Source organism: Falco rusticolus, chromosome 1 (genome assembly GCF_015220075.1).
Source record: "Falco rusticolus isolate bFalRus1 chromosome 1, bFalRus1.pri, whole genome shotgun sequence".
NCBI lineage: Eukaryota > Metazoa > Chordata > Aves > Falconiformes > Falconidae > Falco > Falco rusticolus.
Window position 1 is genome coordinate 53,335,661 of NC_051187.1, and position 26,015 is coordinate 53,361,675.

Here is a 26,015-nt window from a genome sequence, read left to right on the forward strand (position 1 = left end):
TACAGATCTTGGGAAAAAGGAAAAGCAAAGCATAGTTTGGAAATCGTATCAACCAATTCCAACTTTCAGTATCTACTTCTATCCTCTTATGGTCATCTTTTTGATGAATATTCACCAGTTGTTCTTATGGACAGACTTAAGTCCCATCATTGATTCTTCTTAAACTAACCAAATGCATACTTTTTGGATAGAAGTATTTAAAATTAACTAGTTTATATTCAGATTATAATAGAAGGACAAGAGAAATGCATGTTTCTGCAGTATGGCCTATCTTGCCATGTTTTTCATTCCTGACAGTGTGAATTAGTAGCTGTGTTTGTGAGATTCCGTGTTTTCCCAGTCAGTGGAAACTGGCAGCACTGTAGAATCCTCCATATTTATGGACAGACATGTAGTGTGTGTCTGCTCTGCCAGGCATAAGTGCGGTCAGAAGGCATCACCAAAAAGCATTTCAGTTGCAGTGTTACAATAGGAGGTTTGCTTCTGAAATACATAATAGAGAATAAAATTTCTCAGTTGAAGGAAACAGATAATAAAATACTATTTTGCAGAATGCAGGAGGCACCACTGCCAAAGTCTTGTAGGATTTAAATAGTTCCTCCTTTACTTTTCAGTAAAACAGCACTCAAATGTGACATGTAATTGCTTTACTAACAGTTGACTCCTTTGTTTTCTACTTAGGAAGAGCCCTTTGTCATGGTGTCTGAAAATGTTCTGGGAAAACCGAAGAAGTATCAAGGTTTCTCAATAGACGTGTTGGAAGCCTTAGCTACTTACCTCGGCTTTAAATACGAAATTTATGTTGCACCCGATCACAAGTATGGGAGTCCTCAGGATGATGGGTCATGGAACGGACTGATAGGAGAACTCGTATTTAAGGTAAGGTTATTAATAACATATTAAATAAGGTCATGTGACAGAGCTAAATAATATGTGGTATATTATGTTCGCATCAGCCAGTAACCTTTTTTTCATGAGTCATTGATAGCACTTTGTTCATTGCCCGTCGCCAGCATTTGTAGTATGCCCAGGTGCATTGGGCATTAAAGAAAAAGCTGGAAATAGTACTTGCTGGCAACTCTTCAAGCAGCCGGGCAATCTCTTTTTTCCAACGAAAGTACAGCAGTATGAAATCTGAATATAGTCAAATAATGGGATGCACAGCATCCTAATTAATTTGGCAAGACCTGACACAAATGAGTTGAAGAGGCTGTTTGAAAGAGGAAAAATTGGTATTGCAGTAATTAGTGATATATTACATAAATAATATATAGCACTTAGAAAAATGTTGGTGTGATGAATACATGAAGTATATAATCAACAGGAAATGTTTTATTGATACATAATAACCCATTATGTAGACATACGAATCAAGAGTAGTATATTCTGTATTCTGTAATTAATAAACCATTTAGTCTACTTAATTTTACATTGTGTTCAATATTGTATCATAAATAAATTAAACCAAATAATTGTGCCATTATATTCCCCCATTAGCATCTTATCATCTTGCGAGAAAGGGCTATGCAGACTCTATTCTGCTGATGTCTCATTTGTGCCATGAACATACATATTTTATTTGTTCTTAGTTAACCTGTAGAGGCAGATTTTACAGCTATAGAGACCTACACTTGTTGTTTTTCCTTAAATAACTGCAGTACATATTCACGCATATAACTTACTGGTTGCTTATGGAAGTGCTTTTCCAAATCTGCAGGTGTTGTTTAATTGATATTCTCAGCAAAGAATAAGGACTAATGTGGTCAGATACAGGACCTAATCATTAAATACTTCAGCTAAAATTTAGAAAAATGCTGAAAAACAAGTCTTGCAGTAAAGGGGAAAAAAAATAAAAGGAAAAAAGTTCCAAAAAACCCAATCCTTGTGAGAAAAAAAATTAGAGATAGGTTTAACCTTTTCTGCCTTCCTGAGTATCAGGAAGTCTGTTGGACTGCAAAACAGCCACACGTGCCATACTCCTGGCATGGTTCCTACATCTACATGGTAGAGATAAACCTCCTCTGCCGTCTCCCTATGCCTTTATGTAGCTGGAAGATAGAATGTTGTGATCATAGATGGTAAGCTGCAGTCACTTAAAAAAGTATATTTTCCTCCATCTTCTAAACTTTAACAACTAAAAGTCCCTTGTCTAGTATGAGATGTAGCACCACAATGGCCTACTGATTTATTTTTACCATTATTTCTGCTCCTTAAATCTGATGTTATATTATACCCTGCTCTCTACAGTACTCAGCAAAGGACTCAGCTGGCCACTGCATAACACGAGCTGAAGGGGTCTTAGTCCTAGATGGCTCTGGAGATGGAAGAGGGCCTGGAACATCTTTTATTTATTTGGAATGAATGATTCATAAGGCAGAACTCATAACAACTGAAATAAATCAAATGGTTCACTGAAAAATATGTATAGTGTCCTTGTCCCCTTAGTAGGCAGGGACTCATATAATTCTAATACTACACTTAAGATGGTAACCATCTTGAACTGTAAATAGATGTCATGAGTGGAACAGATTTACCAGTCTGCCTCAATTTTGCTGTAAATGAGTCTTAATGAATATGAAATCTTCCTGTACAGTTAGAAAGCGTGAAGTGTTAACACAGCTGCATTCGGAATTCAGAAAGTATGTTTTCCCAATGCTATGGCAGTGTATAATTTTTTTATCTTCCTTACCCCTTACATAATTAGTAGTAAAGGTTCACTGTGTCCTTCTCTCCCATTCTTTGTCTCTCTTAAGGCAAAAGAGAACCTCTGGGCAAGCAGCCAGCGCATATCTACCCCTTACCAAGTACAAGCTGTTCTTGAAAGGCTGATTTCTTATTTACTGTGAACTGTGTTCTGCTCCCAGAACTCAGATATCTATCTGCTTAGCAACTTTGTAAGAGGAAGCAGAGGAGCAGAGAATAATTTTAAATTAAATGTCTAACCTGTTTAAAACACAGTGTTTCCTTGTTTTCCCAACCACATCTTACACGATAGTCTGACCAAGATGTGGAGGAAATCCAGGAACAGAGGGAGTGCTTTTTGCCTGTTAGTGCATGAGCCAGAAATGAGTCGGAAACCATGTATTTAGTGAAAGATAAGTCCTACTCAAGGGTAATGGAAAATAGCTCCCTTCTCTTTTTGAGCAAATAGAATCACAGAATCATTTAGGTGGGAAAAGACCTTTAAGATCATCAAGTCCAGCCATTAACCTAGCACTGCCAAGTCCACCATTAAACCATGTCCTTTAAGTACCTCCAGGGATGGTGAGTCAACCACTTCCCAGGACAGCCTGTTCCAGTGCTTGATAACCCTTTCAAGTAAAGAAATTTTTCCTAATATCCAATATAAACCTTTCCTGGTGCAAATCAAGACCGTTTCCTCTTGTCCTAGCGCTTGTTATTTGGGAGAAGAGACAACACTTACCTCACTACAACCTTCTTTCTGGATAGTTGCAGAGGGCATCTCATTAAAAAGGATGTCTGTGGCTACTACAGAAAATGTGCCATATGAATTGGCAGTTGCTGTAGCAAGCACATATTTTCTGTGTTCAAGATCAGCATATACTGTTTGCATTAACCTGATTCACCATGCAGCGGGCTCTGATGCAGGTCCTGGTGTCAGTGAGGGCAGTCCTGGACTGTTCTCATTTGCAGCAGCCCTGCTTGAGCTGCAGTGCAGGGCAGAAACCCTGCAGTGCCAAGTACATGACCTAGGTCCACAGCTGGCCTCACAGACTTGACACTATGCCAAGTTCACTCTGTTCCAGCTTTGAAAACAAGATCCCTGTTGGCTGCTAAAATAGAAGCTGGAATCAGCAAGTAAAAGCAACGGGTCTTTAATTTGACTTTGGAAACTAATTCAAATCTCCCTTCCTTTGATTGTCAAGACCCACATTAGGTACCCCCTTGCTCCATACACCACCGCCTGTCAAAATAAGCTGAATGTAACCACGCTTTGCAATGCTTTCTGTTTGCTGAGCACCTGAACCAGAAGGTCTATGGAGGATTAATGCTCTTTGAGAGAAGCACCCAGTGCTCTTGTCCCTCTCCTGTCAAATGACCAGAGCCTTTAGCGCATCCCACAGAGCTTCAGCATGCAAACAGGATCAGTTCAGAGAACAGCTTTCTGTGGAGAGGCTAAAACCATCTCAGAGGAGCAGTGCTTTACCACAAATCTTTCTCTTGCGGTTAATTATCTGTCTTTTCACAGCACTTCCTTTAGTTGCCCTGAAGTCCACATTACCAGAGGGATGAGCCTGTGTGACAGGCAAGAGATGTGGTTAATGCTGCTTCTGGGGGAGGACAGTAGGCTTTCCAGCATGGCTCTGGACTTCTCAGTGATATTCATATCCATCAACCATTATTTCCCACATTTCACCTTGCTACCCCGGTTGCTAGTACTTTTTTTCCAATGAGGAGCCATCACAGAGTAAATGACATAGGGAGAACTGCCTGATTCCACTTAGATTCATCAGAAAAGGAAAACGAAACACATGCCTAAACATTTCTAAGAGAAGCTGCAAGACTTATGAGGCTCTTTTTTTTTAATGCATCTTCCTAAGGGGAGTAGCATAAGAAGGAAGAAAGCACACAGGAAGGACAAAGTGACTAGAAAAAATAATAGCCGAGTAAAAGGAGAATTATTTGAATGTATGTGTGTTAACTTGAGCAAAAATGTCTCTCTAATTAATTTTTGCATGTCCATATTAATAACTGCATAACTTGTAGGGCTATGGTTTATTGCTTCCAGCATTTGTTCAAACTTGATTTAACATTGAAAATGGATAAAATGAAAGGCCTCACAGGAGCAATTTTAAGTAGATTCATTTATTTTCTTTTTTCTTGATCATGAACCACAGGAATCATCTCAGATAGCTTCCTGTGTGTACGAGATGTGCTTGCTTAAGCAATACCATAGGGACATTTCAGGGATTTCTAGGCTTTGCTGATGGAGTTGGTTCTGTGACACCAGTAACAATGCTATCAGATCCAGTTGGTCATGTAGTTTGGATTTTCTGATTCTGGTAATGTTGCTCTACAATGACCTCAGGAGAACTGCTTTTAAGGAACATAAATTTCTAAGCAGGTCACATAAAGAAAAATAATGCCCTCTGCCGTTTTTTTTCAGTCAGTTTCAGGAGTCACATTTTCATTCATCAGAAATGTGTTAGATATCCAAGATGCTGATAGTTGGTTGATTTTGGCACTGCAAAAACTTAATGAGTGGAGAGTTTTACATGTTTATAATTCAGATTGGCAGCTTTATATCTAAATATTGACATAATTGCATGGATTTGCCTTTCTATTTCAGAAACTCTAAGTGAACCTTAACTTCTTCAAGCTGATGTCTTCTCGGATCCAAGTTGACACGTTAATGACAAGCATTTCATTTTTTTGCGTTTTCCAATTTTGATAAAAGTTGACAGAATCTATATGTAGTTAAGGACACTCACCGTCAGTAGATCAACTGTTAAGCTTAAGCTTGGTTTTGTGCTAAACGGTTTTCTGGTAAACTGGTGTTTATGATTCAATTTAGTAAGTTAAGAATATGAGTTGTCGTATTTCAGTGTAAACTTTTCTTTTTTTTTTTTTTTAAACAGCTTAACACAGGAGTACTGAGAAATCAGGACTTATCTCTCTCCGTTCTGTTTTTTACTTTACTACCACTGTTTAATTGCAAGACATAATTATATCACAGTTGCTGCTGCAGTATGACAAAGGAAATGCAACATTTCCATCAGGGCAACATTGTTCCTCTGTCATAGCTGGCTGACAACCAGAGTTGAACCATAATGCTGGGAAATTTGGAGAGGCTGCTCCCCAGAGATGTAAAATAGAAGCAATATTTCTACAACTACCACATACTGTGCTTTTTCATGCAGTGCCCTTCAATGTATTTCATGGAGAAATGTTCCCTTTGAAAAAATGGGGGGGAAAAGGCAGAGAAAAAAATCTATTAGTTGTTCAGTCCTACAGTGATCTATTATTTGTCAAAAGTATTTTTAATTACATGTATTGCTTTTCAGTGGAGAATCTTTAAACATCTTACAAATATAACAATAATCTAGTGTGATAAGGAAGTATTTTAGTAACATGCTGCTACTTAATAACACAGCTAAAGTTAAACAGCAGGGGGTAAGTCTAGGACTTTGTGTTTCCACGTGTCCTCCTTTAACCCTGAATTCCAATTTCACTTTTTGATATACATTCAGGAAAAAAACCAAAACAACCCTATTCATTAAATATAACCATATTTTCCTGTTTGACAGCAATTGGTACAGAGCGTTGGACTTTTAAATTTGTAAATTATTTTAAAAATACATTTATATTCATAATTGTGGAAAACAGTTCAAATGATGGCTGATTTGCAACTTGCTCACTGGAGCTAGGACTTAACCATTAGCAGATACTGTGAATCACTCAAGTCACTGGTTGACTAGAAGTTTTATTATCAGAGGATAGAGACTCAGACAACCTGAATGTTTCCATGGACAATTCTAATCAAATTTTTGCTTGGATTACTGACTGAGATTACTGTTGCCCATGTGCAAAGGACAGTTAAATCATCACTCACAAAAAATTGTTAGAAAGGGACATGAAGTGAATTCATGAAGACATGCTTTCAGCTGTGCACATCAACACTGCTTCACTTAAGACACTAGAGTATCTAACCCCTAAATTAAAGCTGAAGCTCTAATTCATGGCTTTTAAGCAAAACAGTATTTTCAAATGCGCTTTTGTCCAAATCATCAAGCCTCCAGCTATCTTCTGCTACTTTCTCAAACCAGTGAACAATTAATATAAAGTTGAAGTAGCATCATTAAAACTGAAGTCTGAAGTGCACTGTGATTAAAGGTATGTTTGTACCATGGGCTGCAGTGTTATGCAGATGGCATAAAAGAGCCCAGATGATTTGCAAATTTGATTCTAATCAGTTTCAGTGGCCATAGCTTCCCACTTAATATTTCTCATCACATTTCTAAGGAGCTAGAAATCTCTGCCTTCTTTGGACAAGAAGAAAGAAATTCGGGAGAGTTAATAAAATTTGACATTCTACTTTCAAGTCTTTGTTCTCTCCTCACCCCCTTCCAAAGGACCACATACTGCTTTAGACAGAACAGGAATGGATTAAATCAAACTAGTAGCTGCTTAAAGTATTTTAAGCACTCTTTTTCATATTAAAATATCTAGAATTTAAAGTCTTTTTTTTATTTGGTCTTTTTAATATGGTGATAATGTGTCTGCTTTAAATACCCTTTCTTGTTTTCACTGCAGTTCTAATTGTACCTCTGAAAAGTAAAATAACACCTGCTGTAGTTGTACCTGGTGTCTCCGGAGACCTAATACCCAGACATGCTGTGAAATATAATTATAAGATCAAGGAATGCTGTTCATTCTCTTCTCATCTGAAAAGGGTTCTTCAAATTATAAAAAATGTAAATGGCACAAAGCAAGTCCAAGGTAGCTGCAGGACAGGTTGACATCGAGAACTGCTTAGCAGGAGGATATAGAGGAGTTAATAGTAAAGGAACTGTGTGAAATATCTGCTCTTCTGCACTTCAGACTCCGCAGCTAAAATTGAAGTTTTTCAGAATTTCAAGTGCCTCCAGTGCAGTGGCCTTTTGTCGCAATCATCATGTCATCAAAATTTTGCGTATCGGGTGGCTCTGTCAAGCAACTAATTTCCTGTAATTGGAAATGTTAATCAAAAGGTCTGCCTTTTGCCACTATGACAATGATGGCTTCAGAAAGCCAAGCTGAGAATGACCAGAAGTAGGTTTCCTCCAGCTATTATCTGTATTTGCAGTATTTTGATTCCTTGGAAAATTCCTTGGATATGGAGAGCTAATGTGCCCGAGTTCACCAAGTGAGATTTGCTTACAGAAACTAAGATAGGTGGTACAGCTATTCTTGTCAAGCCTTACTCACGTTTCTGTGTTCACACGATGATGCTTTAGATTTTGGCCTTGGCATCTGCTTCTTCATAAATTTAGCTGCTAATAAATCACGGAGGAAAGATCTTTACTGAAGCTCCAGCTTATGCATGTTATTCTCTCTCCCTCTTTCCTCAGAGAGCTGATATAGGGATTTCTGCCTTAACCATCACCCCTGAGAGAGAAAATGTGGTGGACTTCACAACACGTTACATGGACTACTCAGTGGGCGTGCTGCTTCGAAAGGCAGAGAAGACAGTAGACATGTTTGCTTGCCTGGCACCATTTGACCTCTCCCTGTGGGCATGCATAGCTGGCACTGTGCTGTTAGTAGGGCTATTGGTCTACCTCTTGAACTGGCTCAACCCCCCACGTCTTCAGATGGGATCCATGACCTCCACAACCCTCTACAACTCCATGTGGTTTGTGTATGGATCCTTTGTGCAACAAGGTAAGAGACAGAGGGAAAACCTATATATCCTACCCATTACTATAGAGACCTTCTTCTTCCCTGCCTCCCTCCCACAGCCCACAAGGGACTGGAAGCATTACAAAGCCTTGTGCTATAAGGATTCTAAGAGTCTTGACTACTCAGTGTGGGAACTGTGAGAAGTTCGAAGCACTACATGCTAGCTTGTTTTGATTTGTAGTTGTCTAATTACAGAAAGATGATGTTTTGCTGGGAAAAAGAAGTATTTCTCATCATCTGCTGGAGAATTGGTCATAGTTAACCCGAGTGCTTTGTTCTTATGCAGTCAGACAGAAAATGTTGGGATTTGACTTTTGAACTAAGTTTAGAACTAGTCACCAGTGCTAAATGGTCTTATTGCATCTGATGTTCTTTCCTCTCTCTTCTTATTTATCTCAGTTTTCCTGTCTAATGTTTAGACTCAACCTTCTCTGGTCTCCATGGATGCTTTTTCAATCCCCTCTAGCATCTGGTGTAGCCCAGGCTCTTCCCAATTCTGTTTATATTCCCAAGTCTTTCACAATCTACCTCTTCTGGCAGAGCTTTAACCATGCATCCTAAAGACATCAGGGGCTATAGATCTTGGCTTGTTACACACTACTTAAAATTTTGGCCTACAAATTAAGGTTGTAATGCAAAGTGGAATAAGAAAGCACAGCTTCATATGAGAACAAAGAAGATTTAGGTAATAACGCTTGACAACAAAACGAAACAAATACCTTCTGGCATATCTATGTAATTGTTCATCAGTCACTACTTGCACCCCAGGTATACCTATTTGTAATTGTGTGGAGCATCTGCTCTACAAAAAGCCATGGCCACTGCATGCAGCCTCAAAACTCCCAGATGTATTTTTTTTTGATCTGTAACTTAGAAATTACATTATTCCCTGTTAGAAACAATCAGATTACATCCATAAAAGCTAAAGGTATACATGAAAATAAAATATGAAACAACATCCCAAAAGAAAGAAGAAAAGCTGAAGCTGAGAATTTCTACAAGAGGTATGATTTTAAACACATTGACCTAGAGACCTTACTTTTGAAACTATCGTTTCATTGAGCAGTGATGGCCAGCTGAGGAAAGCTGAAGATTGTTTCATGTTTGTTGTGGATTTTTTCTAAAGAAAACCAAAGACTTCGGAGTTAGCTAAGAGCTACAAAAGTTTTTTGGATGTATGTGGGTGGGTTTATAAAGTTTTCTTTCTGTCCAAAATATTCCCAGTGTAACCATTTAGGGAATCCAACTGTGAGAGAGCAGTTGGTCCGTTACAGAGCTAGACTCATTATATCTGTCTGCTTGTTAGGTTAAAACTTGTGGATTAGTTTCTTTACTGCATGAATGTGAGTAATTTTACATACGTTTATTGCTTGGTATTAGCCTTAGCATCCCTGCTGTACTTCCAACATCATTAGTCTCTAAAAGCTTTATAGGAGACTGCCCAGCAAAGTTTTAAAGGAGGCAAAGTAATTTAACCGCACACTTCAATCTCATGAATTATTATCTGAATTGTTTGCATTATGTCCACCCAAGTAAGCCTGTGTTGCCTGGTGTGCCAAAGTTTCCTAAGTCTTTGGTCCAGAGTGGTAGCCTGCAAAGGAGCCCTTCAGTCCATGCTCAGTTAGCTTACAAAGAAAAGGTTGTTTTGACCAGTCAGTAAAAATGAGCACTTGAGGAAGGCTTAGGGGGAAACCTTGAATTAAGCATGAGATGAGGAAGAAATTAGATGAAAAGAAGAGGGACCAGATGGCAAAAAAAAAAAAAAAAAAGCAGAATTTACTGTAAAAAGGAAATAAAAATAATTTTTTTCAAGGAGATCTGCATCCACTCCCCATTGTAAGAGCGTCATCAGGTTCAACTCAGCATTATTAAAACTCCCTGGTGGGATTTGAAAGCTGGAAGCACCAAAACAGTTGTGGGACTTCAGAAAAAGAAATTCACAGATCTTGGAAGTTAAGAGGAATTCATTTACACAGAGAGAGAGATATCTTACCACCCTACCAAGTGGATTTTCAGCACAACTCTTTAGAATCCATTAGAATAATATAAAATATTCACTTGGTTCCTACTGAATGAGGCAAAGCTATAGATACATCTCTCCTTCAAGCAACAAGCAGGACAGTCCTTCATTTGCTATAAGGAAAAATGGCACAAATTTAATAGGGTTGATACCATAATACATGAAATGTAGATGAATTTCAACATAAAGACTCAGAAGACCTCAGGAATCCAGTGCAAAAAAAGAGATCTATTTATAATAGTGTTTCACTTTCAATTTGAACATAACAAAAACTATATTAGCTGAAGCATTATTGTTTACTAACCCTTGTGAATAAAGACAAATGAAAGTAATTTCCACTGACAGGCTGGCTATTGTGATAATTTTGCTTCTGTTTTCACTCATCAGCTCTTCATTCAGCAGATAAACTCTGCAGGATCGGGTTGGGGTTTTTTGTTTTGAGTAGCAAATCTGTTGCTATTAATTGTGATTGGCATATCTTAAGTGTGGCAGCATGGGACATTTCAAATACTGTCATGTTCACTTAAGAAGTCTTTCAGCTGCTGATTTAAAACATGACAAGGTACTCATTTCTGTTATCAAAACATACAGTCAAAGACACTTTCATATCCTGCACTGACAGGAGCAAAGCTGCATGAACTGAGGATTACTACTGCTTTGATAGTGCTGGATTTTTTGTTTGAGGTTAGCAAGCACGTTCTAGTGTAGTCTTCTCTTTCTTTACTCTTTACTGCTAGAGGAAAGATTTGCAAGCACACAGGCTGGCTCCAGACCTGCCAAGGCTCTTAAGGCAAAAAGAGGCCTGTGGTGCAAAAATACAAGTCACTCTTTTAAGAAACTTATAAACCATTTTGTTTGACACAGGGAGGACTTCTTTTGCTTGTTTCTTCTGAAAGAGTAAAAAACTCTGCAGATTTAACAAGTAGCTTTGGTCCACTGTGTCACTTTGTGTTTTCTTTCAGCCTTGACTCTGATGTTCTGATTAGATTCTATTAACAAGTTTTAACCTTTTGCAATTTTTGAAGCATTAGAGGAAAATACTGTCATCATTTGTAGACTGGAGTTAGTACAGACCAAGCCAATAGGTTTTAAGATAGCGCTATAATTACTGTCATAGTCACAAAATGTAAGTATTTTTAATTGTTTCCTTAAAGGTAGTTTGAAACTTATTGTCAGTGCTTCTTATATCATTTAAACTCAGGTCTTGAACTTGGCTTTCAATTGTTTATTTTTTTCCCCATGTTGCAGTGACCAGTCTAGATACTCCTTTGAGACTCCATAACATAGAGGTAGAATTTCACAGTTGCCCTTTTAATTTTATATTCATTCATTAGAGAAATCAGTGTATGTGTGTGTGTATTTATACACGTTATTTTTGTATTTGTAAGATACATGTGATTTTTTTTATTACAAGAGACAATTTTGAGGGTAAAACTGCAATGTAACTGGAGAAGCTTAATTAATAAAAAAGTGTGTAAACTGCAAAGGGGAGAGGGGGGGTATTCAGTACTCAAGCCCTTCATTTAAACAAAAAACTACGTCCAGTGCACTGAAACGTTTTCTCTTACTACCCAATATACCCACTGAATCTGCAATATACTATGACCACTAAGAAGGCAGAGACTTTTTAGTGATCTTCGCCATGCAGTGCTGTGTGTTATACTAAAATCAAATGCTTCTGGTTCTAAACTACTCATTCAGGCATGAATAGCTCAGATAACATCTATTATCTCCGAGTATTTATGTTTAAAGATTGAAGCAAATTTGTAGATTCAGACTGTGGAGTTGTGGTTTTTTTCAGTCGTATTGAAATCTAGTGCCAGGCTTCTGAATTTGTTCTTTTCCACTTGCTTATCTCAGAAAACTAAGTGGGAAAAGTTCTGTATTGTGCTGCTTTTCAAAATTACTCTTTGCCAGTTGGACAGAAGGTGTTGATTTCCTTTTCAGTGGGTTTTCTCTCTCTCTCCCTCCATATTTTCCCTTGGCTTCTCAATCCACTCCTCACAGGTCTTGCTTTCTGCCTGCCTAACACTTCAACTGGTCCTCACCATTAGTGTTGTGGTCTTGGGTATCACTCATGCCCCCACTGGTCCTGCTGCTCTACTGCTCTTCCCCACTGACTTGGCTCCTCCCCAGTCATCTATCATTATATATTCAACAAAGCTCAACAAAAAGAAGTGCCAAGTCCTGCCTCTGAGGAGGAACAACCCCATGCAGCAGAGCATGTTGGGGGCCACCCAGCTAACTGAGCACTGGCACAGGTTGCCGAGGTTGCTTGTGCAGTGTCTATCTTTGGAGATATTCCAAAGCCATCTGGACACAGTACCAGGCAACCGGCTCTAGGTGGCCTTGCTTGGGCGGGGGGCTGTTTGAAGAAGATGACTTTTAGAGGTCCCTTCCTACCTCATCCAGTCTGAGTGATATATTATATAGTCTTTGCTCAGCTTTTGTGCTGTTCTGTACAACTGCATTTTCTTTCTCTTCAGCCCTGGTATTATTGCTATTCCTTCAAACTTTGCCCTCGCTAGATCACGCCAATGTTGGAAAATAGCTATATGAACAGGGAGCAAAGCACTGTCTCAAAGGGAAAATTGGATTTACTAAAAACTTCATCGAGATTAACTGAATCAACTCACTGCAATGGCACAATGTCTCTTTATACTTGCTGAGAACCTAGTTTATTCTCCTGAAGGTTTTCTATCAGCTTCCTACTAGTTTATGGGCTCTTGTTATGCAATACTCTAGAGAGCACTCTGCTCTCACCGTTACCAGAGAAAACCAATGATTTAAGGAGCAGAAGTTCAGGATTTAGAGTTATTCCCAAGCCTTTTTGTATAATAGACCATTTTTTGAGACAAGTGAAATGCTCTGTAATTTTTACCAAGAACTTGCAGAGGAATGTTCTAGAGGATTTTATTTTGAGAGCAGCCTCTCAAATTTTCCTTCAGGAATACAGTGATAAGCTTACTTAGTTTAAAAGAATTCAGCTGAATGTAAACAAAATAATGAAGTTACATAGAAAATGACTATGTTTTGCATTTTATATGAAAGGCTTTGTCTCTCCCTTATCCTATTCCCTTCATTTTACTTTTCATTTTTGTGTAAGAGGAAGTATTTCTGACCTGGTCTGGCAGGATTGTAGATTATGCAGGTAAAGATGCAAGGTTCTGTTTCACTTGGCATTGTCTGTAAGAAACAAAACCAGGCAGATTTTTATCTTTGGGACTTTTTTGCTATAACAGAAAATATCTTTAAAATGTCTGAATCATTCAAGATTTAATCACTTCTCAGTAATTACAACAAAACAAACAATTCTGATATATTTATAAATACAGTTTGACCACAGGATAATGGATGCTTGAAGTATTACCCACAAAAGTATTCTTTTCATCAGAATTTTTAACACTCTTTCTTAACCTAGCAAAGTTATGAAATTATGTAAGCATCACTGGTGGGCCATTTTTTTTATCCCCTTATGTTTGGTTAGTTTAAAATTCTGGTCACAACTGGAGGTTTTGATTGGTCATCAATGGTGTCAGTAATGGTCAATTATGTTCATAATGCTCAGTAAATGAGCAAAACTTACTGTTTGCCTTGTTTAAATTACATTTCATAAAAGCAATAAAATAGACTCCAAGCTTTGGCACTTCTATGTCATTATAATACTTTGCAGATGGTTAAAGCTGCTCAGAATTCTCAGTCTTGTTCCTTGAATTACTACCCAAGTTGTGATAGAATCCTCCTGAAATGCACTGCCTGGAGTGTGCTGTTGCTTAATAAGTTACTTCATCTTGCTTATCTCACTCTTGGCATATCCATATCAGCAGGAAACCATTATGCTGTAACAACGTATCTTAGTGACATTTTCTCTTAATTAACTGTACACCAATCTCTATGTATTTAATATTCAGAGGAAAACTTTGAAAGCATTTTGAAAAAAACACGTTAGAAATCAATTATACCTTCACATGCAATAAAACCTAATTATTTTTTAAGTTTAGAAAACAAAAAATATCCCATATAAAGACTTTAGTTCTAAGACCTCGTTCCCAGTTTTGACTCTGCACCTCATCTTCTGGCTGACCATAGATACTTCATTTAATAATTTGTATATCAATTCTCGGTTGTAAAAGGGAGATATTATCTATCTTCCTTCATAAAAATATGTTTTATATGTTCTGATAGAAAGCAAAACTTAAATGCCAGTCTCATTAATTAACTATTTTAATTGCTCTTCAAACTAATGCCAAGTCTTGACATCTTCCTTTAACAAGAGGAACAGAATTGCTGAACCTAAAATGCACTAAGCTGGGAAAATGAAAGTCAGATACCAAACATATTAAGAAAAAAAACAATTTCCATCTTTTTCTAGCACACACACCAGCAGGTGTGTTTGTGGCATTATACTTCCACCTTTAAATGTGAAAACCCCAAATTCTCATTTTACTATATTAAATCTAGGCTTACATCATAAAGTCGTCTCTCTGAAAGAGCTACTACAGCCCTGTGTTATCCATGCTGCTTTTCCATACGTCTCAATGGTTTGGTCAGCCCTCTTAACAGTATTCAAAACTAACTAAATTTTGGCGGTTGTGTTCTGTGTCTCAATTGTGTTTGGAAACTACAAGTGATCACTGGAACTGACAATATCTCCTAAGAATCATTGTCATGTATACAGACAGTGCACATTTGCAGATATTGGATGTAGCTTTATGTGCATACCAATTTCAGAGATTTAGATGATTGTCTCATTTTGAAAATGTAATTCCAAGGAATAACCATGCTCCAAGTAAAATGTTCAACAGTGTGGGCATTTTTTTGCAGCAATGTGATATCACTAGTATTAAACTGCCAGGAGATATACTTGGATTTTCCCCTAAATTGAAGTTAAGGCTCAGGCAGTTCTCAGAGGCATCTAAAATAATGGATTTCTATATCTTGTGTGCACTTGCTCGCTTGAGTAATAGCACTGGGTACATAAGGCAGTATATTTAGAGATGTTGTGCCTGACACAACTTCTGTGAGGAGGTGGAGAATAAATGGCAGTGTGAAAGCCCAAAAAACACCTTCATTACCCTAGGACTAGCTCCAAGCCTGATTAATTGACTGTGACAAGGTAATGTCTGCCTGGCTATAGCATAAATGGTGATCAAAACCAAATGAGGCAAAAGGGAAAGTAGAATTGGGTGTCTGTGGCACCTATCCATCTTTCTCTGTTCTTTCAAAAGCATCCTAAGGTGAATATTTTACTCAGAGTATTTTCTTTAACCACTTTGATTTCTAACATGATTTTATACTACATTTGGGTAAAGAATGTAGTTAGAATCAGATTAAATAATCAGTTATGACTTTTCAGAGTTCACCTGTGTATAATATATATTTAATTGAGAAAGCGAGGTAGACCAATTTAGCCAGGAACTGAATGGTTCTTGCATGGTGGAGGACTGTAACCCACATTTTTATCTGTGAAGATGCTTTGAAACTGAAAAAGCAAGCCCAACTTGCCCTGCTATTTGATTTTTCTTCACAGAAGCTTACACTTAAGTTGGCAGTTTGGGCTGTTTGGGACCCATGGTAGTTCTCAATTGCTTTTCTGGTTTGTGGGGAGTCCCTCCTCTGCAACAGTTGTGCCATAGCTGTATCCACCCATGCAGCTTTTCTTTGTAACACCAACTGGTGGGTAGGTGCCAGGAAAATTGCCTGTAAACTGTAAAGGCAGGAGCAGCAAAGAGATTTTGATGCTGCTGACAGGAGTCTCTGTTCTTCAGCTGTCAAGATTTTTTTTCCTCAGACCTCTTGTAATATTAAAATGTGTATAAAAGGAGTAGGCCAAAATTAATATGGAAAGGAAGCATATAAAGATACGAAATTAATTTTTTTATTAAGCTAACCAACCCGTTGCTTTCCCTGATTGCTGAGATGAAGGTCCGCTCTCAGCAAATACGAGAAAAAGAGCGCTGTTGGGGCTTTTATTTGTTTTGTTTTTTATTTACTCAGCTTCCCAGCATGCAAATTAAGAGGATTGACTTCATTACAGCAGCATTATCTTGTAGGAACCTCATGCTGCTTAATTTTTGTTCTTCTACTGTCAGTAGGGAAGTGAAAGATCATAAAGTAGGACTTTACCTTTTCAGTGCTTTTGAAGTTAGTGAGATGGTATTGGCTTAAAAATGTGTGATACCCCATTTACCAGATAAAAATGGAGATGAAGAAATATGTGGTTTTGACTGAGGAGTCTACTTCCCTCACACTGGGATAGAATAAAGGTAACAGTGAAGGGGAAAGATAGAAAGTCTTCTGCAAACAGGCTGTTAAGGAATGCTGATAATAAATCTGTTGAGTGGGAGTGTTCATAGTTCACACCCAGATATACTTGCTAATAGAACATTTTTAGGTATAAGCATGTATTCTGTTCTTACAATAGCTTCTTTCATTTCTGTATCTGCTCTCAAAGAGGAAAATCCTCACAATCCAGTAAAGTCATCTTTGAAGTTGCTTTTCACTTCTGACAAATCTGAGTCATGATCTTAAGCAGGTTGATATCTGATTTGCAGTAAAAAAACAGGTTATTCATCTTTCAAACATAAACATTTGTCTTAGTTATTTTCATCAATAAATGACATTGTAGCATTATTCTAAGTGAAACTTAAAAGGACAAGGGTTTTCTTCTTTCCACTCTTCCTATGACCTGTCGTACTACTTTAGGTTATCTGAGCTTTAGAGATCACTTTGGTAACAATATTACAGGATGCCCCTTGAAGGAGATTTTTAGTCTAAACTTTAAAATGTGTTATTTAGTAACATAACTAGAGCTTCTGCATTACTGATGATTGAATTCTGTAAGGTTAGGAGTTCATTGCAGAGAAACACCCTGAAAATTAAAGGATAACTAGAATTAGTGACATGAAAACTAAACTAATGTAGCCAAGATGTCTGTGATTCACTTGCCTCCAAAGTAGTCAGGTGGCACTCTGTTATGATGGATGCTTGGAAAGCTTGCAAGAACAGATTTATAAAGCATTTCATAATACTTTGAAAGTTCAAGCCAAAAACAATCTTTCAGTATATGATCTTCTTTAAAAAAATTCCCTTCACCCCCAAAATCTGAGTCTTGGAGCTGTGTAAAGGTAAAAAAAAAAAAAAAAAAAAAAAAAAGGATGATGGGGAAAAGTACCTGTCAAAAGCTGTGGAGGCTCTACTGGAATTACTGTTTATCCTTATGATCTGACTGAATTGTCTTTTGTTTGACTTGGTTCATAGTGGCTCAGTTTCAGTCAAAGGGGACTTTCTCCCTCGTGCTCATAATGTCCTCCCTGACAGGCTCTTAGCTAAAGCAGCACTTTAATACCTCATTAATGACATTGTTCGATTTAATGTTAATTGCATGTACAGATGGCCTGTTTTCAGTCCATTGTGCACAGGGTTTTTTTGCCATCCGGGAAGGTACTATGTAAAACTCTGCCATTATTCTGTGGAAAGGCCACCACTATGCAAACTATATGTGACAGTTAACTTCTTACCCACTTAAGAATATGTACCGTAGATGATAATTGTGGTGGATTGTTTGAGGCTGTAGAGCATTTGAATCCAGCCATTAGTAATAGGGAGACTGGGTCTCAGCATCTCCTGAAATCTAATCAGAAGGCTGCCAGTCTGCAAGGTGATTTGGTAAGATCAGGTGCCGATATTCTTTAAAATAAGAGTATGCATGTATCATTTTGATGCATTCACGGTGGCTCCAAATAGTGCCTTTATACAGGCATGCAGTCGGGTGCAATCTTAAAAGCACACCTTGCAGTGCTACAGGGTAGGATCCTCGGAAGCTCCTCATATTTGTTACACATGTACTTTGAGCTCCATTTTGTGTTTGCCTCTGTGTGTGTGTGTATGTCTAGAATCATATCATGTAAAATTATTGTCCCATGTTGTAAAAGTAGCAGTGAAATATTATCTGGTCAAAGCTTCTTTTGAGCAAACAGCTGTTGGTAAAATTGTTAGGCTTATTGCACTATTATTTATGATTATGTGATTGAGTAGTGCTGTATTGGGTAACCCCAAAATTAAATTTGAAACCCTGCTAAATCTTCTAGTAAAACAATGCATTTTAGCAGCATTAATATGAGAGATTTTGTCCAACTTATTCATTAGAGTTGGGCAGCCAGCCTCACAGTTCCAATCTGGTCATAGTTACAGCAATCAAAAGATTTGCTTTCAAATATGGAGACTTGCATGATATTTTGGCATCTGGATATGTGTAGTATAAATCTAGTAATGCTTCATCTAAGAGCTCCCAGTAACTTCAGCAAATACAAGTAGATGCCTCCGTTTCAAACTTTAGCTGCAGCCATTACTCTTCTTTTGTAATAACAGAAGAGAAAAACAAAATGTAGTTTTGTGATACATTTGGCAAAAATTTAGAAGCACTTTAAAGTGTATCTATCCCCTATCTCTGCAATTATGTTGCACAAGTCACTACAAGTTACTGGTATTAAATTACTGCACACTATTATTTGTAACATTTTCTTTTATCTATGATGTGCTTTGATTTTCATTTGAAAACATCATTATTTTTCTAATTTCACAGAAAGATGGAATTCAACCACTGCAAAGTTGCAATATCTGAAATAAGTCATTTATTTTGTGGGTCTGGACTCAAAAGCTAGGAATTAATTCCTTTAGCTTTTTAAGATTCATACTGTAAAAACTATATAATAGAAGTGCAAATCTGATTAATGTATGTTGTTGAAGTATCACCAATACCAGGAGAAGCTAGACCACAGCCATTTGCTACATGGTGATACGACATGCTTCCTTCCCCAACTTTTGCCTCTTTGCCACTGTTTCAGCAAAATGGGTGGAAAGAAACGATTTATTATTGGGAAAGGAAATATAAATATGCTCTAACTAATATGTTATGCTAACATCATTTTAATCAGGTAATTATTAAAGGACTGTTTGGCCTTTAAGGACATTGATTTAATGGGAATTAATTTAATGATTGAACACTGTTTGTGTAACATTATCATTGCTAGTGATGCAGAAAATTGGAATCTCAGCTCAGCTGAAAAGAGGTTAGACTTTCCATTATCACATTAGATCCCTTTCTTCTGGAATGCAGTTATTAGACCCTTTTTTGTACTTTCAGTATATATTTTAATGTTTGCGTTTTACCTAAAAATTCCTGAATAGAAAAAGTAAAAATGTTCATCATTGTACTGTTCTAAATTTTACTCAGAGGCTTGAATGTCTGTTTAATGTAGCCTTTAACAAAGTCCACTAGATTTTGGGTTTGACTTGCTCTTGCTTCTCCCATGCAACAAATTTTCTCTGTTTTCATTCTCTGCAAACCTGATCATTATGTTTAGGATGAATAGGGGTTTGGTTTATGGAATGTTTTTACAGCTGTGAAAAAGCAGCAGCTTTACAAAGTAGTAAAAGACAGAGCACAGTTCTATCTAGATTATTCTGAGGCTGAATCCTGCACTGTATGGTCATAGCTTAGCAGTGATTTGGAAGAGACTCTGACTCATTCATTCTCAAAATGGAAATGGCAAACATTACAGAAAGCCTGTACACAGTACCTGAGCATTAAGACAGAGTTAAAACAGACCTTTACAGGTACAACCCCCATTTACATAAAGGGATGTTGTATCTGGCTGCCCTCCTTGATTTGCCCTTAGTAGTGCTATTGTCATGGATTATTTTTCAGCTTTATAGAGCCTCTAACTACTGTTTTATAAAAATTAGATCTAGGAAGAAAAGGGGGGCTCTGTATAAACAAGTGATTGGAAGCATGTAGTGAATAGCCATGTCTGACTTTTGCAGATAGATTAATTTTCAAACAAAATTTTAATCAAGGATGCCTATGACAGTTCCTGCTGTGTCTTGGAAGAGTTTTACAAGGGAGTCTGGTGGCCAAATGATTAGCCCTCTGTCACATTCTAGAATGAAGCCATTGCAGTAAAGACAGCAAGCTGGGCAGGCTTGGTATTTGAAGACAGAAAAAAAAATTGACAATAGAAGTGGTAGAAGCTCAAATTTATAAAGACTCTGCAGGTTGCTAATCCAGTGGTGAGCCAACGCAGCAGTAGGCTGAAATGCTTTGCACTGGGTAGCACTACCCCTTTCCTTGGTGCTAGAGCATTTCCTAGCTTCAGAGAGGAGGATTTCAAAGAACATGACTGAAGATTCTGTGTTTCAAGCAAAATAGTTTGTGGGTAATCGTTTGGGCCATCTTTAGGACATTTCTGTTTGTCCATCACATTATTTGTCAGGGCCCTTTGACTAGATTTATAAGATACGTACACTGGGCTGCAACTTGATGAGGGCTTGGTGGCAGTGTCACTGGTCCTTGATTAGCCCCATCATTTGACATCCCAGCATGGGTAATCTCTTCCTATTAATGAGGAAAAAGAGCTGAGCAATGAGCCTTAGCATGCAAGTTAAATGCCAAAGGCACATACAAACAGATGTACAGCAGCAGCAAATGGAGGATTTTCAGGAGTTTGCAAGATAGGAAACGTAACTTGGAGGTGATTACTGGTCAGAAGTAACCAAGAGTGACAAGGTAGCATGGTAATCTCTTTTTCAGATGGGAGCTGGTTTATGCCTGGCTTCCTTGGTAGGAGGTGGGAGGGAGCCTGTATCTACCTGCACAAAGTTGCACATATGCCCTCAGGTTAGCTGGCTTCCAAATTTGTTGATAAGGATCTATAAGCACATATAAGATGCAGCTTCTCAAACTACTTTACAGATTTCAAATGATTAGAAGTGATTTGAAATAAGCCTGAAGGAGAAGAAAGATCATCTCATATATTCTCCCTGTCACATAAAGGGGAGAAGTAAATGAGGAGAGCTTTCTTTTGTGGATCATTACTTCCCTTCTGGGAGGGCAATGAGGGCAGTGCTTCCCACCCAGGTGAAAGGAAACGATCTTCCAGGGAGCAAGTGTAATGAGATTAGTCAGGGGATCATTACACTGACAACAACAAATGGTAAAGAGTAAGTGATTGTTTAGTTCAGAAGTAAGACATGGGGGGGGGTGGGGGGGTGGGGGGTGGTGTGTAATTAATCAGGGCACCAGACGACAAAGTGAACACATTCATGACTTGCCTATAGACCAGTGCAGGAAATCTGAGTAATAAACAAGAACAGCTGGAAATACTCACAAATATAAATGTGGTCTTTGTGGTGTTACTGAAATCTAGCAGGAACATATGACACCATGAACTACTGAAAGACAGATGGACAAAGTGGGCAAAAGGGGAAGAGTGTCACTATGTCAAAATGACATTAGGTGTTTCAGAGGCATTGAGAACTTGGAAAGAATTGATCTTGATTTCTTGTGGGACCATGTGCTAATAGCTGGAGCACAAAATGAGATGGGAGTCAATGGCTGCTGTGGACCACCAAATCACACTGAAGCAGAGGAAGATTAGCTCCTCTAGCACATATCTGTAATGCATAAGGGAAAGTGTGAGGTATAATAGGGACATTCAATCTGAAGGATGTATGTTTCAAGTCTCAGGCTGCCCATGCTGAAGCATCTTGAATGCACATATAAAGCAGATGGAAAGAAAAAGGAACATTGATTACACCAAAGAGTTGAAAGCTACAAACTTTAGCAAAAATGATGTGGGGAGCAAGTGTACACAGAGGTGAGTCAGAGCTGAGAACAACAGGAAGGAGGGCTTTGAAAATTTTATTAGGAGCTAAAGAAACCTTAAATGGAAGTAGTGCATTAGGTGAAGGTGATACCATTCAAAGTAGTTATGCTGGGAAAGCAATAAGTATTTCTTTTCTTTGTTAGTGAAAAAGGGAATTAAACACTTTCCATGTCAAGAGCAACTCAAGAGGATGCTAAATGACAGCTACTAACATCAGATATTTTCAAATCAGCACATCCAAGCAAATTTCACCCAAGCGTTTTAAAAGAGCTTGTTAAGGACCATCCAGGACCACTATTTGTTGATCTGACTCCTGGAGTGTTGGGCAGGTTTTATAAAGCCGAAAAATATAATGTAAAACCTAAAGACCAAACTGAACCTTCAACTCAAGTGTTTCTTCCACCTTAAGGTATGGATGTAACAACTTGAAAGACTTCACAAATATAGACAAACACTTAACAGTTTCAAAAGATATCACCATTAAAAAGTACGGCATTGAAGATATATACTGATAAAAAACATTAGTGTTTCTCAAAGACTGCAATAGCAGCCTGTCTCCTCAAAATCATCCAGAGGAGGAGGAAGGCTGTAGAAATAATGGGGAAAAGGAAGCCAAAGACTGTCCACGGTAAGTATATCAGCAGCATACAGAAAATGCTTTATAATGTATCGCCAGGACCCACACCTGAGCTAGACACTGAACAGTACCTGAAGAGAGAGAATACTGTTGGAAGCTGATGACAAAGGATACGCAAGGAGATTTTCGGTATAGACAGAGATAGGATTTGTTTAGTATGTCCCTTAAGCACGGTGTTTGTCACATAAAGGACTTGTGTTCAGCAAAAAGAATGGGCCAGCTATAAACTCTGAAGAGCTGTAATGCCGTTGGAGTACACATGTGAAAGTGTCTCCTCTATCAATTGTATGCTAGGAAGACAGACTTCAAAAATTTATCTAATATTTCAAATTATAAGATTAACGAATACCAACATCCAAATGAGTTTACAATGGCTACTAAATTATTTTTATGGTAAATAGAAGAAAATATGAAAAATTTTAAATATTTTAATGTCTTAAAATGTTTCAAATATCTCCTCTGAATTTCTCATTTACTTCATGTTTATTTTCAGAAAACTAATAAGTGAGAATACCTTGACAATGAAAACCTCCACTACACATGACTTTTACATTCTTATTTATATTAAAAAAAAAAAAAATGTTGCTTGATCTTTTAGATTTGATGGAAGATTTTATAATCACTTTACTATTAAAAATTGGTTCCCTTTCAATCCTACTGCTTCCAGTGAACCAAAAGTACAATTCCTGTAACTTGTAACCTCATATATTTGGAGCATTGTCATAGTATTAATATTAACGGTAGTAGTGATGCCTAGGTGCAGAGCTCTCTCTTTAGGAAGTAAAACCTGAAGAAACATTTCATGTGTAAAATAAAATATCTGAATGTTTCTTTTCATATAAAAATTTAAAACAAAAAATCACTACATTTTAATAAAAATAAAGTGCTAGGGGAGGAACAGGTGGTGTGATGAATAAAAGCAATAGCTGGCTTTTGAACTTGTCCAGACCTTGTAGAATCTGGCTGCCAGCCCTGCCTCATGCTCAGTTCCTTCCCTACTCTCGGTCCCCTGCAATCTGCCAATATCTGCAAGACTAGGGAACTCAACCAGTGATTTACAAGCTTATTTGGAAGGCATTACCAATTCAAAGGATTGTATTCTCCTGTTGAAGAATACATGTCATGCCTGCTGTGGTCAATGAGTGTTAACGTCAGCGCACAATGTAATATTATAAACTCAGGTTATGACATGCCAGCTTATATGTTATGGAAATTAATGCACTCTGCGCGGTTCAAGGAAGAATGGAAAAGTATGGGTGAAAAATGAAAAGAAAGAAAGAAAAAGTCATGATGAGAGATTTTCCAACAACTTCCAAGCTGCATTTATTTCACAGCTGGTAGAAATAGGTACAGGCTTCATTGACTGTAAAGTATTTTTTTTTGTCCTATACTCAATTGAACATTTCCAATTGAAAACAGGAGAGATTTTATATTATCGAGAAAGTTTTTAACAGAACAATAGCAATAGCTAATGCCCTGAAAGATTCTGCCTTTGAAGAGCTCTGCTTTGCAGACTTTTGTAAAGATAACAGACCTCAGTCAAACTTTAGGCTTTGTTTCTCATGGCAAAAATAGCTGAAAAATAAAATGCCTTTTCCTTTTTGTTAATACAGACTACTCCCCTTACATCCACTCTCTATTAATGTCCCTTTCACAAAGAAAACATAAGACATACATTGATCTAAACTATTTGCAACAGAACTCTGCACTTTATATTTGTGCAAATAGAAATTGCAGATGCACAGCATAATTGATGTGACTGTTCTAACAAGCTAAAGGCTAAACTGAATCCAATTCCCAGTCCTTTGTGGTTTTTTCCAAAGGCCAATAATTCACTGAATGTGGACAGAATATTTGCAAGCAAAAGCAAAACCAAAATCTGTCTCCAGATAACCCACCCTATTATTTCTGTGCCTTCCCCTTCCAAGCACAATCAAGATTCTGGCTTTCAAGTTTGGTAGTACTGGATTCCACAACAAAATGGTGACAATTAACATCTTTTTCGTGGTTCTCAAAATTATTTTTAAAAAGTCTGGATAAAACACCTTACACAGAAATTCAGCTCAGTGCAGACCTCTAGTAGAGACTACTGAGGAGTAAATGATTGAAATCTGACAAATTTATTCACAACTGAGATACGTTCTTAAAGTGAGAATGGTAGGGTAGCCTCAACAGTAAGCCTTGGTGACAAATTTAGTTTTGTCTATAATGAAAACCTAGTCTTTGGGATTTCCCTGGCAGTTGTGGTTATGACAAATAGAAATTGCAAGCTGTGATTCTTGCAGTGTCCTTCCTGTAGGAGAAGGGTAGAGACTTCTCATCCAAGCCTCTCTCTTCACATATGAAGTAGCTGCAGCAGACTCCCAGTCCAGCTCTCAACTCACCACAGAAACATCATTTAGTAGAGTTATCAAGTTCAGGACATAGAATCATGGTGGTTTGTGGCTTTTGTCTGCATGTGAGGTTGTTTATAAAATAAATTTCAATAATGAATCTTCAAAAGGCATTACTGTTTTCAATAATCAGTTCTGAGTTTTCTCAGTATTGTGGGCTCTGTGCTACCAAGCTATTTGCTGTAGTAATAGTAAACAAAAAATATTTTTGAGCTGTTAAGCAAATGGGTTTTATTTATAAATATTGTGCATTCCCAGTGAAGTCGTTAAATTGATATTAAATTAGAGACCTTACCTTGCACGTTTACTGCCTGGATGACTAGTAACAAAAATTGCACCACTTTTCAGCAAGATGACTGCCACCAGACTTGATCTCAGAAATGTTGACTTCAGTTAAAACTTCTCCAAGAAATATTTCAACGTTTCTTTTTGTTCATAAAAAAAAAAACTTTCTCCATTTCTATCTGAAATACTTTCATAGTTCTGGACTACGCAGATGAACCACTTTTCTTCAAGGAAACAATTAACAAATCCCTGAGAACAAGATGTTTGGAGAAACAGCCTATGCATTTTGAATTATTTTAATTATGTCTAGAATTATGGAATACCAAGATCTCACCAGGCTGTGATCCTCAATTTTCCTGTTTTACCCATTTTTCTCATTATTTCATTCCTCCTTCTTGCCTGTAATCCTCTCTTGCAATTTTTGACTTGAAAAAAACTTTACATTTATTGCTAACAAGGAAGAACAACTTAAAAGGCATTAGAAATCACTATGGGAACTGTTTACGTTCACATTTTATCTCCTAGAGTGGTTTTGTTTCCTGGTATTTAGGTCTGTTGTAATTATATATTATATTGTTTGCTTTGTCAAGACAATGTGTTATTTTTCTTAC

The 26,015-nt window shown here is 37.5% G+C and overlaps 1 protein-coding gene across 2 annotated transcripts in view; it reads left to right on the top strand.

Moving 5' to 3' along the window:
• GRID2 (glutamate ionotropic receptor delta type subunit 2) overlaps positions 1-26,015 on the top strand; it is a 730,152-nt gene that overhangs the window by 586,604 nt on the left and 117,533 nt on the right. For both annotated transcript variants that reach the window (XR_005103041.1, XM_037379411.1), the window contains exons 10-11: positions 682-879; positions 8,073-8,385. Coding sequence is in view for 1 of the 2 variants with exons in the window: in XM_037379411.1 (XP_037235308.1) it covers positions 682-879; positions 8,073-8,385 (511 nt within the window). In the remaining variant the exon portion in view is untranslated. The remainder of the gene's footprint in view (positions 1-681; positions 880-8,072; positions 8,386-26,015) is intronic.